This window comes from Panicum virgatum, chromosome 1N (genome assembly GCF_016808335.1).
Source record: "Panicum virgatum strain AP13 chromosome 1N, P.virgatum_v5, whole genome shotgun sequence".
In the NCBI taxonomy this organism is placed as follows: domain Eukaryota; kingdom Viridiplantae; phylum Streptophyta; class Magnoliopsida; order Poales; family Poaceae; genus Panicum; species Panicum virgatum.
Genome location: NC_053145.1, coordinates 221,572 through 234,242, shown reverse-complemented (window position 1 = coordinate 234,242; position 12,671 = coordinate 221,572). Strand labels below are relative to the sequence as shown.

At 41.3% G+C, this 12,671-nt stretch overlaps 1 protein-coding gene across 13 annotated transcripts; it reads left to right on the top strand.

The window, feature by feature from the left end:
- The first annotated feature begins 1,630 nt into the window (after positions 1–1,630).
- Positions 1,631–12,216, top strand: LOC120654343 (kinesin-like protein KIN-6). 13 transcript variants are annotated; one of them, XM_039931861.1, is made up of 24 exons: positions 1,631–2,231; positions 2,341–2,552; positions 2,670–2,790; positions 3,015–3,109; positions 3,328–3,463; positions 3,543–3,608; positions 3,751–3,813; positions 4,522–4,572; positions 5,572–5,654; positions 6,060–6,174; positions 6,654–6,708; positions 6,839–6,960; positions 7,217–7,462; positions 9,721–9,796; positions 9,877–9,953; positions 10,102–10,167; positions 10,439–10,568; positions 10,654–10,812; positions 10,895–10,992; positions 11,180–11,267; positions 11,376–11,467; positions 11,611–11,702; positions 11,775–11,860; positions 11,955–12,216. In XM_039931861.1, exons 1-23 carry the CDS (start codon positions 1,767–1,769, stop codon positions 11,830–11,832), a joined length of 2,766 nt encoding a protein of 921 aa, XP_039787795.1. In that variant the 5' UTR covers positions 1,631–1,766; the 3' UTR covers positions 11,833–11,860; positions 11,955–12,216. The 13 variants fall into 13 exon arrangements, with proteins under 13 accessions (XP_039787795.1, XP_039787792.1, XP_039787785.1 ...); XM_039931858.1 differs by having other exon boundaries at positions 1,632–2,231; positions 9,721–9,760; positions 9,880–9,953; ... (1 more) ...; positions 11,788–11,860; positions 11,955–12,207; XM_039931851.1 differs by having other exon boundaries at positions 1,632–2,231; positions 9,721–9,760; positions 9,880–9,953; positions 11,788–11,860; positions 11,955–12,207.
- The last annotated feature ends 455 nt before the right edge of the window (positions 12,217–12,671 follow it).

Genomic DNA, 12,671 nt, shown 5'->3' with positions numbered 1-12,671 from the left:
AAAAAGTAGGGATGCTTCTGTTCAGGCTTGGGTTTCTTTCAGATGAACAAGTAGGGACAATGCAACACGTAGGTAGGGAGGGAGCTCACAATGCAAGAAAATCAAAGTGTATCATTCTTGCAAACCCATCGACAAGAATTTTGGAATCATAGCACTTTCGTTGTTATTTAGCAATTAATATTCAATCATGGACTAATTAGGTTTAAAAGATTCATCTCGTCATTTTACAGTTAAATTGTATAATTAATTTTTTTCAACTGCATTTAGTGCTCTATGCATGTGTTCGAAGATTCGATGTGACGGTTACTGCATGAAAATTTTTGAGAACTAAACAGGGTCTTAGGTATTGTATTTCCATAAGTCACTTGTAACACTAGACACAAAACAAGACACAAACAAAACAAAATAAATAAAAAAGGCAAAACAAGACACAAATCGATTCTAGACGGGATCCAATGGTCCACGTTGGTGATTTACGTAAATACAAGATCTAAGTTAACTTAAAATGAGTAAATCTCCATAAAAAAGGCTGAACACTAGAGTCGTTCATTCTAACAAAATCAGAACCTCCGTTCCACAAATTATACTAGCTAGCAAAAACTATGTGCACCTAGTACAAATGCTAAAGTAATGTATAATTTAGAACGGGGGAGTATTATACATTTAATTTAATAAAATTATACTCGTAGTAGTAGATTATTGATGTAAGTAATTGAATGGTGAGATCTGCATCCACTGCTGTTCGGTTTCACATTTGTTTTTTTAGTAAAGTACATCAGCGGTTCATAAGTTTGTACTCCTCCCTAAACTTGCAAATCGACCGTTTAGGTCCTCAAACTTATTCATATAGGTTATCTCGGTCCTCAAACTTATTCGGTGGTGTTATCTCGGTCTATAAAGTTAGAAATCATCCGTTTAAGTCCTCAAACTTGTTCACTTGTGTCATCCCGGTCTCTAAATTTGATTTTGTGTCTCATCTAGTTTCAAACAATATGATCCAAAACCTCTATATAAAAAATAATTCATAATTTTTTTTATATAAACTCGAATGAAGACAAACTTTATATTAAAATTGTAGCTCCCGAACCGATCTATAACTTTGTAGTTGAAAAGTTTCTGAATTAAAACTGTTTAGGATCCCAAAATATTTCTATAAGTCTATAGATTTTGAAATTTAGAATTTAGAATTAAATTTTGGGACACTAAACGACCTCAAATAAAAAACTTTTCAACTATAAAGTTGTAGATCGTGTTGAGAACTATAATTTTGACATAAAGTTTATCTTCATTTAAGTTCATATGAAAAGGTTATAAATTATTTTATAATATAGAGTTTTTAGATCACCCTGTTTTGATCTAGATGCGACTCAAAATCAAGTTCAGGGACTGAGATGACACAATTGAACAAATTTGAAGATCTAAACGAGTAATTTCTAAGTTTAGGGGTCGGGATGACACATCCGAATAAATTTGAGGAGTTAAACGATCGATTTGCAAGTTTAGATACCGGGATGATACAGTGGAACAAATTTAGGAATCCATGATGAGCTTTACTTTTTTTTTTAAAAAAAAAGGGTAGTGTTCCACTTCCAGTTTGTTGCGTTGGCGGCGGCCACGCGCCTCAGCCCTCCTTTAAATTTTCAGACTTGAGAGGGAGGGAAGGCAAGGGAACGCCCGGAAGGGAATCGCCGCCGCCGCCCTGCCGCCTCCCGGTGCCCCCCGGAAGGGAAGGAAGGCCACCCATCGGTCCTCTCCATCGATCAGTGATGGAGCCAGCCGCCGCGCCGCCGGAGCCGGCCTCTCCGCCTCCTCCGACCACCGTCCGCCGGAACCCACCACGCCGCGCGAGGCCTCCCCCCACCCCGCTCGCCTCCGCCAAACCCAAACCCAAGCCCTCCTCCCTCTCCCGTTTTCTCCAATACGAAGCCGCAGCCTCCATCCCCACTCCGCCTCCTTCCTCGTCCTCCCCGCAAGAGGAGCGCCTCAAGGTGTTCCTCCGCATCCGCCCCCTCCCGGTCCGGGACCACTGCAAGGCCGTCCCCCGCCCGATGCCCGCCAAGGACCCGCGCCGGAAGCCCAAGCAGGCCGGGGGCGCGGACCTTTGCCTCGTGCCCACCGGACCCAACTCCGTTGCGCTCACCGTCCCGCAGTCCAAGCTAGTCGACCCCAAGCGAGGCCGCACCGAGGTCTTCGACGGCTTCTCCGCCGTTTTCCCGCCCGACTCCACCCAGGTGCCATTTCTCACCTGCATTTATCCCCATTCATTACTGTCAAAACCCACCGCACCGCATCTCTGGTACAATCTCATATTTCTGCTGCCTGCTGCTTTCCTCCTTACAGCTTGATATCTTCGTGCAAGTGATGAACCCACTGGTCGATGACTTTTTGGGAGGAAAGAGCGGCCTTCTGGTTGCTATGGGTCCGACAGGGTCTGGAAAGACGCATACCATCTTCGGTTCTCCGAGGAATCCTGGTATACTACCGCTTACGCTTCAGCAGATCTTCAAAGCACAGGATGAAAACAAGGTCGCCAGCCAACCGGCAACGACAAGGTAAAATATGCTACTTCACAAGGAATCCCTAGTTAGATTTGCGCGCTATGTATGTGTTGAATCTATCTAAAACCCAGCTGAGCTCATATCTTGTCATTTTTCATTCTATGATTACAGATCATTTTCCTTGTCAATGTTTGAGATACTTTCTGAGGGAAAAGGAGAACGCATTCTTGACCTACTGTCTGATGCTGCAGAGTGTGTTCTTCAGCAGTCATCAATCAAAGGTCTTCAAGAGGTAGATCTGAAACAAACACCTTTAGTACACTGCATCTTCCTGAGAATTCCAATTGGATAGTCAGAATGAGCATGGGTGAGCGGTGCTGTGCCAGCCTTGATCTCTGATCATAATGGATGCTTTGGAAGTTCGAACAGCACATGGCATTTGAATTGCATTGAGGATGAGACTAATATGCTTGGCAGCAGCTCACAATAATTCGTTATCTTTATTCTGATCTGCAGGTGCCACTTTCAAATCTCGCAGATGCTGAGAGCTTAGTTTCACGTGGTATGCTGAAACGCAGCACTGCTGCAACAAATGCTAACAGCAACTCAAGGTATGCTTTCTTATAATTATCTCCCCTTGGTCTTTAGTAAAGGAAAGTTTATCTAGAATATACACGTGTACCTTGAAGGAATGTTCTTAATAGTAATAGATGCTGTATTTCTCTACTGAGCACCATTGTTTTCTTGCTTCTCTTCTAGGTGTTTTAAAGAACCTTTTTAGTCGTAGTTATCAGTGTGATGTTACTGTGAACTTCACTTTGTATTACAGCCGATCACAGTGCATCATCACTATACATGGCATTCATAAAAGCAGTGATGCGGACAGTGAACATTTACTTAGCAATGCTGTTCTGACCATAGCCGACCTTGCTGGGGCAGAGCGGGAAAGGAAAACTGGAAATCAAGTCTGTTTCCCAATCAATGTCACTTTGTAATATATAACAACAGCTAGTTTCTCAAAACTGATTAACTATCCATTTGCAGGGTTCAAGGCTGTTAGAAAGTAACTTCATCAACAATACATCTATGGTTTTTGGTCTCTGTTTGAGGGTACTGCCAAATAGCTTTTCTTCTGTAGCTCTTCTTCTACAGCAGCCTCCTTGCAAAAAATATGTCATCATTTGTGTCTTTGAATCAATAGAAGATATGCCTGCCAGCTCATGCCCTCTTTCATTTTGTTTTCTATTTGCAGTCTTTGCTAGAATATCAGAAGAATCAGAAGAAACCATTAGAAAAGCATTTCAAGAACTCAATGGTGAGTTTCAGATGTCGCCTCTTTTGTTTCTTTTGTGGTTGCCGTGGGCAACTCCAAAGTCCAAATCATGTCCCATCTTTTGTTTCCCTAACCATAGTCGTTAATGCATATTTTGTGCAATCTTCATTTGCAGTGGTGATATGTAGATCAATAAGCATTGAGTATATAATAAGTGACAAATCTAGCAGCCACAATATTTCTGAGGGACACCCCCTCTCAAACTGATCTACTCCCTCTGATTCCAAGCATAGGTCATTTTAGAATTGTTCATGAGAATTAAGAAAGTAGATCAAATGACCTTTGTACCCTTCACATTTATACTGCAATTGGAAAGATGACTCTCATTTGTGAGAGTAGTAGCGTTTCTTAAGCAGGGGCAAGGAGGGAAAAAAGGGTGACATAGAAGTTCTAGGATGACTTTCATTTGAATAACGTTAGAAGGCTAAAACGACCTACATCTGGAATCGGAGGGAGTATTGATTTTCTATATTTGCTATTTTAACTCGTGCAACTTGGATCCCTTCATGTATACAGCGCAAGTCTATTGATATAAAGATCAAATTAGTGTGCTAATTCTGACCACTTACTTCAGCTCTAAGAACCTACTTATTTTCTCGAACTACTTCATATGATGTTTCCTAATTAACTTAAGGTAGTAGTACGTAATATTCTTATTGTTACCTCCCTAATCTTTTTTCATTTTGACAGTTGACAAGGTATTTAAGGGATTACCTAGAAGGAAGGAAGAAAATGACTCTGGTATCCTATTCTGACCTCAAATAATCATTTTTTTTTTCTATCCATAGTTCCTGAAATGACTGTTTTACTTACGATTTTATTTGTTTATCTCTGAATGCGCCATTGCGGTTTATGCTATTTTGATTTTTGAGGGGAACTGGTAAATATTATCTACAAGTTAGCAGTATAGGGGAAACCCAAAAGGTATAACATTTATGTAAAACACTTGATGATCTAGACAGGAATGATGGCTACATTGCTGATGGCATATTGGCATGTAGGCTCATTCTCGAATGAGTTGCCTAAGCAAGTAATGCTTTTTTTAGCAATGTCCCAATGTGTCAACCATTAGACCTCACATTGTAGTTAGCTTTGGTGCCAATGCCCAATACCACTAGTTCACAGGAGCAAGAGGCGCTATAAACAATAGGTGCCTTGGACTGTGAGGCTATTGGACTCTGGTATGCGTATTAAATTGGGGAACATATCAGATGCAAACCAACCCCTTCGTGCAAACCGTGCAAACTTCAATCTGGGCCACCGGATCAACATCCCAGGGGCATGGGGGGATTGGGTAATTTTACAATTAATTGCCCGCCTCTAATCACACTTATGCAAATCCTCCCTCCCACTCCCGTGCGCACCCCCTTGGATGTTGATCTGGTGGTCCAGATTGAAGTTTGCACGAAGAGGTTGGTTTGTACCTGATATGTTCCCATTAAATTGTTGGTTTTTGTAGATCTTTATTCTAAGAATTTTCTCCTTGAAGTTTCAATTATTGTTCTAGGAGCCAGAGCTATGAACTCCTATGGTTGCTATTCACATAATGAGAAGTCTTCCTTTTCCTTGAGTTATTTGGACTGTCAAAATTCCTTAATGACGGCTTTGTAAATGACATGTTTTACACTTCTCATCAAAGTGCTTGCATAATTTGCTGCATGACACTGGTGCTATTACTCCATGGTCTATCATCCATTGGTTACTGTATAATTTAATATTTATTTATTGCCTCATTTTCAGGTTCTGAATGTGAAGCCAGCGAATGATGATTACCTGGATACATCATTTCTTCTCAGACAAGCTTCTCCGTACATGAAAATAAAGTACTATTACTCTTGTTACTATTTCACTGACATATTATATTTGCTTCCTCTCTTTTGCTACTATTGAGAAGAATATAATGTAACTAATACTAATGGCTATGCGAACAATATCAGTATCTAGAAGGTTGATAGTTGAGATCTATATTGGTAGATGTAGCTAATATGGAAAGATCATAGGATGTAACTCCAGAAAAAGAAATGCGATGAGGAATGTGGCAACAGTGCTCACTTGGTAAAATCAAATAGCTTTTCTGTCTTAGACAAAAGGATAAGAATTCAATTTAGGATTTTATTTGTAAGTCATTTGTTACCATGTGATATTCATAAATCATAACTGGACAATCTTATGGCCTAAATGTCCATTTTTACCTCTTTTTATTCATCTCTTTTCCTTTTATCTTTTAGGTACACCAGCCTTGAGGATTCTTCTGACTTGGTTACACAAAAGAGAAGCAATGCCTCCTTGATTTGCCAAGAGAACAAGAAAAAGAGGAAGGTTCAGAAGCCCGAAGTCCTTGGGGTACAAATTGCTGTTTAGCTTCCAATGTTTTTAGTCTATTTAGCTTTAATACTGTATATAGTTTCATGTACTGCCATCTTCTGAGTTGAAAGGTGTCGGAGAATGTTGATCTCACAGTTTCAGTTCACATACATATCATAGTTCATATATATTGCTGTCTTAAACTCATGTTTTTTTGGGTCAACCAGTAAATTCTCCTATCTGATTATAAGCACTACTCTTGTTTAGAAGCTAGGATTCTTGTTTTTGTACACCTCTGTTGTCCTTGTCATTGAATTATCAATGTAGTGTTTTATCATTTCTGCTCACAAATACAATCACTACATTGCAAGTGCTTAGCTTGACATTTCTCTTGTTTGCTCTCATATCATGCGTTTCATTGTTTTGCAATGTACAAGAAGTATATCTTATAAGATATTTGTTAGGAAACATATTTTGTTTCTTAGTGGGAGTGAGTCATATGTTTTATGTTTATGCAGGTTGAACGGAAGGAAAACGTTGAGACAGATAATATTGCTAAAGTTTCTGAAGAAGGTTCTGTGTATTCGAGCTAATATTTAATTTAGTTTAATTCACATGCTTTACTTTTCTCTCAAGTTATCTGCAGCACCGATTAATATTTGATTAACTTTCAATATTGCAATGATATTTGAAATGTGTACAGATGACAAGCAGCACAAGTTTCTCAACTCAGAGTTGCGAAGGGTATCCAGAAGCGAAGCAATAATGACGAACTTTGCCAGGGCTTTATGGACTGTACTAAAGCAGTATAAACACAAACTTCTGGTAATTCTTAGTGCATATTTCTTTTCTTCTGAGTATGATACTATGTTCGGTGGGACATCTCTTTAATTGGATAACTTTTCTGGGCTGCTAATATTGTCAAAGACTAAAGTATGCAATAAAATGTTTCTGTAACTTCCATGGTGAATATAATGACTTTGAATGCTTTTATATGTTATTTGTCGCTAAGGAAAGTACTCCTATTTCCTCCCTACTTATTTTCGTTTTATGCTGTTTTGATCCATGTGTTTGCTTATAGGAGTCTGAGAATGCTGCTGAGAGCATGACACAATTGATTAGAGATCAAGATATCCAAATTGTGGAGTTGAAAAAGGAGCTGGAGGTTCTAAACTCTTGCTGTTCATCCAAGAACATTCCAGTGACCGAAGACACCTCTATCGACCAAGATGATTCTGTATCATCTGGTCAAGCTGGCCGAAGTTTGGTTTCTCTATCAAATAAACCCAACCTTGGATCTTATGATGCTTCAGTAGATAATTTCCATGTAAGTAAAAGATACTCCTTTTTGAGATAGAGGAAGTAAAAGATACTTTAATACACAAAACTTGGTTTATCTATCAGACTATCACTCCATTTATCTCCTTGGTTTTCTTTTGGGAGAACCTGGACACCATACATGCCAACTCTGCTTGCTACAATCATTGGAACTTACTTTGAAAGGATCGTTATCTACTTTGAATGGATTGTTATCTTTATTTTGGAACTTGGAAGGCTACCATCAGTTCATGTTTTTTCTCCCTCTCTTTCCCTTTTTCAGTGTCTTCTACTTTTCTCTACCTACTGTTTACTTTCAACTACTCGCATCCAAGTGAGAAGGAGCATGTGTCCTTTGTTATGTTGGCATCTTAATTGTATAAAATGCTGTTAGTTGTAAATGTTAAATGATATCATTGGCAGAAGTATATACATATTGTTAAGGGTATTATAGTCACTATATATGTGTCAAGGGTAGTTTAGTCACTTCACATATTCTAGGGTTTGGGGTGTCTCATGTACTCTATATATATTGCCCTTTGGGCCTCTATCAATACAACAAGCCTCCATTTGTAACATGGTATCACAGCTAAGGTTGAAATCTCAGATCCCGTAGGCACCATCATCTCTCCTGCGCTGCCCCTGGGAGCATCAATCTGCTCCTGGGGGCCAGCATCTCCTCAAGCCCCAAATCCATTTTTTTCCCTTTGCGTCGTAGCAGCAGCAATCCCTTCCATCGTCGCCCGTTGCGGCAGCAGCGCCGCCGTCGTCCTCTCCGCCGCCGGTTCCGCTCGTCCTGGTGCCGATTCGTCGCCGTCGTCGTCCACCTATCAGCCCGTCGGCGCTGTCTGCGCCCGTCCCGCGGCCGCCGTCCGCGCGGGACCTGCTCGTCGCGGATCCGGCCGCCTCGTCGATCCGCCCATCTCTGCCGGCCGTCTTCGTCCTCGCGGTCGAAGCAGCTCGTCCGTCCGCCCGCCGGTCGCCATTGCGGCCGCCTCAGATCCGCCCGTCGCGGATCCAGCGCCGCTCCACCGTCGTCCCGTCGTCGCTCCGCCGCCTCCGCCGGCCGTCCATCGCAGATCTCGTCGCCGCGGCGGCCTGTCGTCCCATTGCCTGTCCTAGCGCTGCCCGTCGCCGTCGTGGCGGCCGGACCGCCCCTCCTCCAGTCGCCGGCCGCTTCCTCATCTCCGCTAGTCACCGTCTCCAGCTGCTCGTCGCGGCTCACCCTCATTTCTGCCCGTCGCAGCTCCTGCCGACTGCCGTCCGTCTGCCCCTTGAGACCATCTGCCTGGGCCACATATGGGCCTGCATCTATACTTTGGGCTGCTCCTATCCACTGTCATCTTTTGACTGCTGCTATTGCTGCTGCCTGCTGCTAGTACCCTTGCTTGTTGTTTCTGTTGAGTCCATGCAAGTTTGCTGCTAGTATTAGTGTCATTTGCCTTTGCCACATTGCATCAGTGTCAATCCAAGTCCATATACACTTCAATTCGTCGAAGCCGTGTATGTCCACAATTCCATTGTCAGATCAGCCATTATCTTTGTTTTATTTTATGGTTAGTTGAATCCCGTCGATTTGCTAACCGATGTCGTCATTGTTGGTGCGACCTTTGCCCTCTTGGTCCCTTTCGGAGCCGTTTTGCTCCACATCATGATCAATGGCCGTCTATTCGTCGTCATCAACACATGTCCTCCTACTTGCCGTCTTCAAGCAGTGATCTCTCATTCCTTCATTTTGGCTGGTTTGACACATCTCCATGTTACTGTCGGGTTCAGTTCTCCAAAGCAAGGCTCATGTTTGAGGAGTTGAAGTACTGGTTTGTGAAGACTTGAGGTATTAGCTGAAGTACGGTTGTGAAGGCAACACCCTCTTGTGGAGGAGATCCTTTTCTACATCGACATGTTCCAAGAGTTGCACGCTTCGACATCTTTTGATTTCGGACTTTGGATGTATTATTTTCATGTTTATGTTTGAGTCTAGTGCTTAGTATCAACTCTCCAAATGCAACGACATTGCATTCACGTTGCATTTGAGAGGGGGTGTTAAGGGTATTATAGTCACTATATATGTGTCAAGGGTAGTTTAGTCACTTCACATATTCTAGGGTTTGGGGTGTCTCATGTACTCTATATATATTGCCCTTTGGGCCTCTATCAATACAACAAGCCTCCATTTGTAACACATATGATGTTGTGGTTTCCTATGATATGATTTTGTTTGTTATACACAAAAAAAGGCACTGATAAAACTTCCTTTCCCCCCTGCAGTTAGTAGCAGAAGATGTCTCAAAAGAACTCAAAAGCCATGGTCCTGAAAATTCTTCAGCTCCTTGTAGCATGAATGGTTAAATATGTCCAAAATAGACATATTAGATTTGACATCTTTAAAATGTTGTTTTCAGTCCTGAATCCACTTTTTTATAGCAGGGGAATCCATCAGTTGTGATACGTCGTCGATTTCTTTGATAGATGAACAAGAACTGAGCTCCAGAGGTCTTAAGGTTTGATGCTTATCCTCTGTATTTTGTGCACCCTCATGATCAAACCTTTGACATTTCACATATTAACTTATAGTGATACCACCTAATATTGAGGAACATAGATTCATTTTGCATTGATATACATTATACAGTGTAATCCTTTTTTTAGCCAGAAAAAACATGTTTTGCTGATGCTTTTGGTCCCAAGTCTCACACAGAAGAAGGAAATACCAAGGTGAATATTTCAATTCTCTAGTTGCATATTTACCAATGTTTTTTCCCCTTCTTTTTATTATTTTAAAAAAACCTGTAGCACATGTAGGCTTACCCCAACTTGCTTGGAACTAATAGGCTTTGTCCTTGTTGTTAGTAGCACTTGTGGCAAGATTTTCAGGAGTGTCCACTAGACCAAATAGGCAAAAGAACTACGTATTCTGACCAGAACAAAAGAACTAGAAATTGGAAGTAATAGCAATAAATCTTTTTTTACTCTTTTGTTCTTTTAGGTAGAGGTACAAGCGATTCATAAGAAATTGGATGCATCTGAATGTTTTACTGAGCAAACATCTGCACACACTGGTGGTGTAACGCTTTCATCCAGCCATTCAGATAATCAATCAGATCAAAGCTTGACAGGTTTCCTATACTTTTCAATTTTTTCCCTTAAATAATTTTACATGGCAACCTGCAGGATGTTAGGAATCATATTTCTTTTTTGCAGAACATCATATGCTTCCATGTCTCAAGACTGAAAGGGTCAACCTGTTTCCACAGTTCACTAGTTGCAGCAAGAAAGCTACCATAGAACAAAGTGAAGATGAAATAGAAGAGTTAAGCAAGATAACAGTAGAAGATATTCGTCATGATGTCAGTATAAGAGGTCAGTTTTGTATTTCTATTTGTATTGATTGTTTCCTTGCTATGATACAAATCTATTACAGTTTTATTGGATCTCTTAACAGAAGTGAAGCATCCTGATTATCTGAGCTCTTGTCAGCGAGTGAGCTCTGACACAGAAGATGTCAGCTCCAGCCAATCTTCCTTGGAGTTGCTCGGAATGGTCTGTACTGAATTATTGATTTCATTACCAAATAAACTTGGGAGTAGTTTACATCGATATTGCTATGTTATTCTTAGCTTATTTTGTGGGTTCAGTTGTGGTTTAGATTTTTCTTTTTTCTTTTTATGTTACTGCCTTGCCAATGTCCCTAAAACATGACAAAACTGGTTGCACGTGTTTTGTCTAGGTTGCTCCTCAAAAGAAACTTGCGGAACTGGACCTGGAACCTGAAAGATGTGAACCAGGAGTGGTAAATGCAACTGTGGAATGTGCAGGTAATATGTTGTACTTGATGTAGGCAATTTTTTTCGATATGACTGTCTGGATCCTTGCAATTCTTTTTGGACGAGGTATTACCTAACAAATGCATAACATTTGTGTAGGCCACAGTCAAGCTCCAGAGCAAATGAGTGATTGCGGAGGCAGGGTTCCATGTTTGCTGAAGGAAATAACTTGTCCAGTGAAGGCTTCAAAGGTAAGATGTTTGTTTTGTCTGCATTACTGAATGGGCTTGAAAGTTCTTTATCGGCTTTAGAAGCGGTGTCCGGGAAACTTCTCTTGTAGTGTTGCCTTGTTTTTCTGATACAGTGTTGTGCTGCTTATGATTGTGCCCCCTAGGCCCCAAGTAAGGTCAGTGAGGCAGACGAAGCTGCAGATAAAAAGAAAGAAGGTTTTGCGTGTAGACCTCAAGATACAAAGAAAACTAGGAGGTGAGTGCAGAGTTATGTTGTTGCTTATGTGGAAGTAGAGATATATAAACAGTGATTGTGACTGGGCTCTAGTTTTGTCGAGCAGGAAGCTGCAGCCAGCCACTGCTATGATGCTCAAGGAATTCACTAGTGCTGACCTTGATGTGGATACGAAAAGGGTAAGCATGCATGCGTGCTGCAAATGGTATCAGTAGTTTTTGAAAGCATATGGGTACGCTTGCTGACTTGCTGGCGGTTTGGTGGTTATTGCAGGAAGAAAGAGGCAAATCATCATCCGGCGTGGCATCCGGGAGATCAGATGCGTTGATTCGACTTCTGAAGGCCCGTCCAGTCCGTAGAGTATAGGCAATTAGGCATAGCCTCACAGTTTCATGTGCAGGGCACATTATTTTGTTGCAGCTGCTCGTTGACAGACAGTTGAAACGCCATGAATCTGTTTAGCTAAGCAAGCAACTTATTGATTGTATATATGCTAGTCTATGTTAATCTGTCTACTTTGCTGCTTGGCGATGGATGTGGGGGGTGTGTGGGCAAGGCCGAGGAGGTGGGAGGGTTTTGAGCGCCAGCATGTTAACCGTGACTAGACGTACCATAGCATTGGTGATCTGAGATGGTGAGCTAATTATTTGTCCATCTTCTCATGAAATGTACAAGCATATGGTGAGCTAATTATTTATAGCTCCAATCTTCTAGAGGATATGGAGTTGCCAATGCATATAAAAGTGGCTAATGTAAAGGTTGGAGCATATAAGAGTTTCAGATAAAGAAATATAACATAACCGATCACCTTTTCATAGATACAGTTCTAGTCTTTTCATCCCTGCTCACACAAATAAAATTAGATATTTGAAGAGGGGGCTGCTTCGTAGCAAATCGTGAGAAACCATACCCTCTTTTGGACGGCCTAATCAAAATCCAACGGCCATGAAAACAAGGTGACGTGTCTCACAAATTTTATTTAGGTTGTTT

Coding starts and splice junctions, on each gene's coding strand:
- LOC120654343 (XM_039931848.1), top strand. CDS start 1,767: ATGGAGCCAGCCGCCGCGCCGCCGGAGCCGGCCTCTCCGCCTCCTCCG. Junction 6,709..6,838: donor TGCTAAAGTTTCTGAAGAAG/GTTCTGTGTATT, acceptor AAATGTGTACAG/ATGACAAGCAGCACAAGTTT. Junction 6,961..7,216: donor AGTATAAACACAAACTTCTG/GTAATTCTTAGT, acceptor GTTTGCTTATAG/GAGTCTGAGAATGCTGCTGA.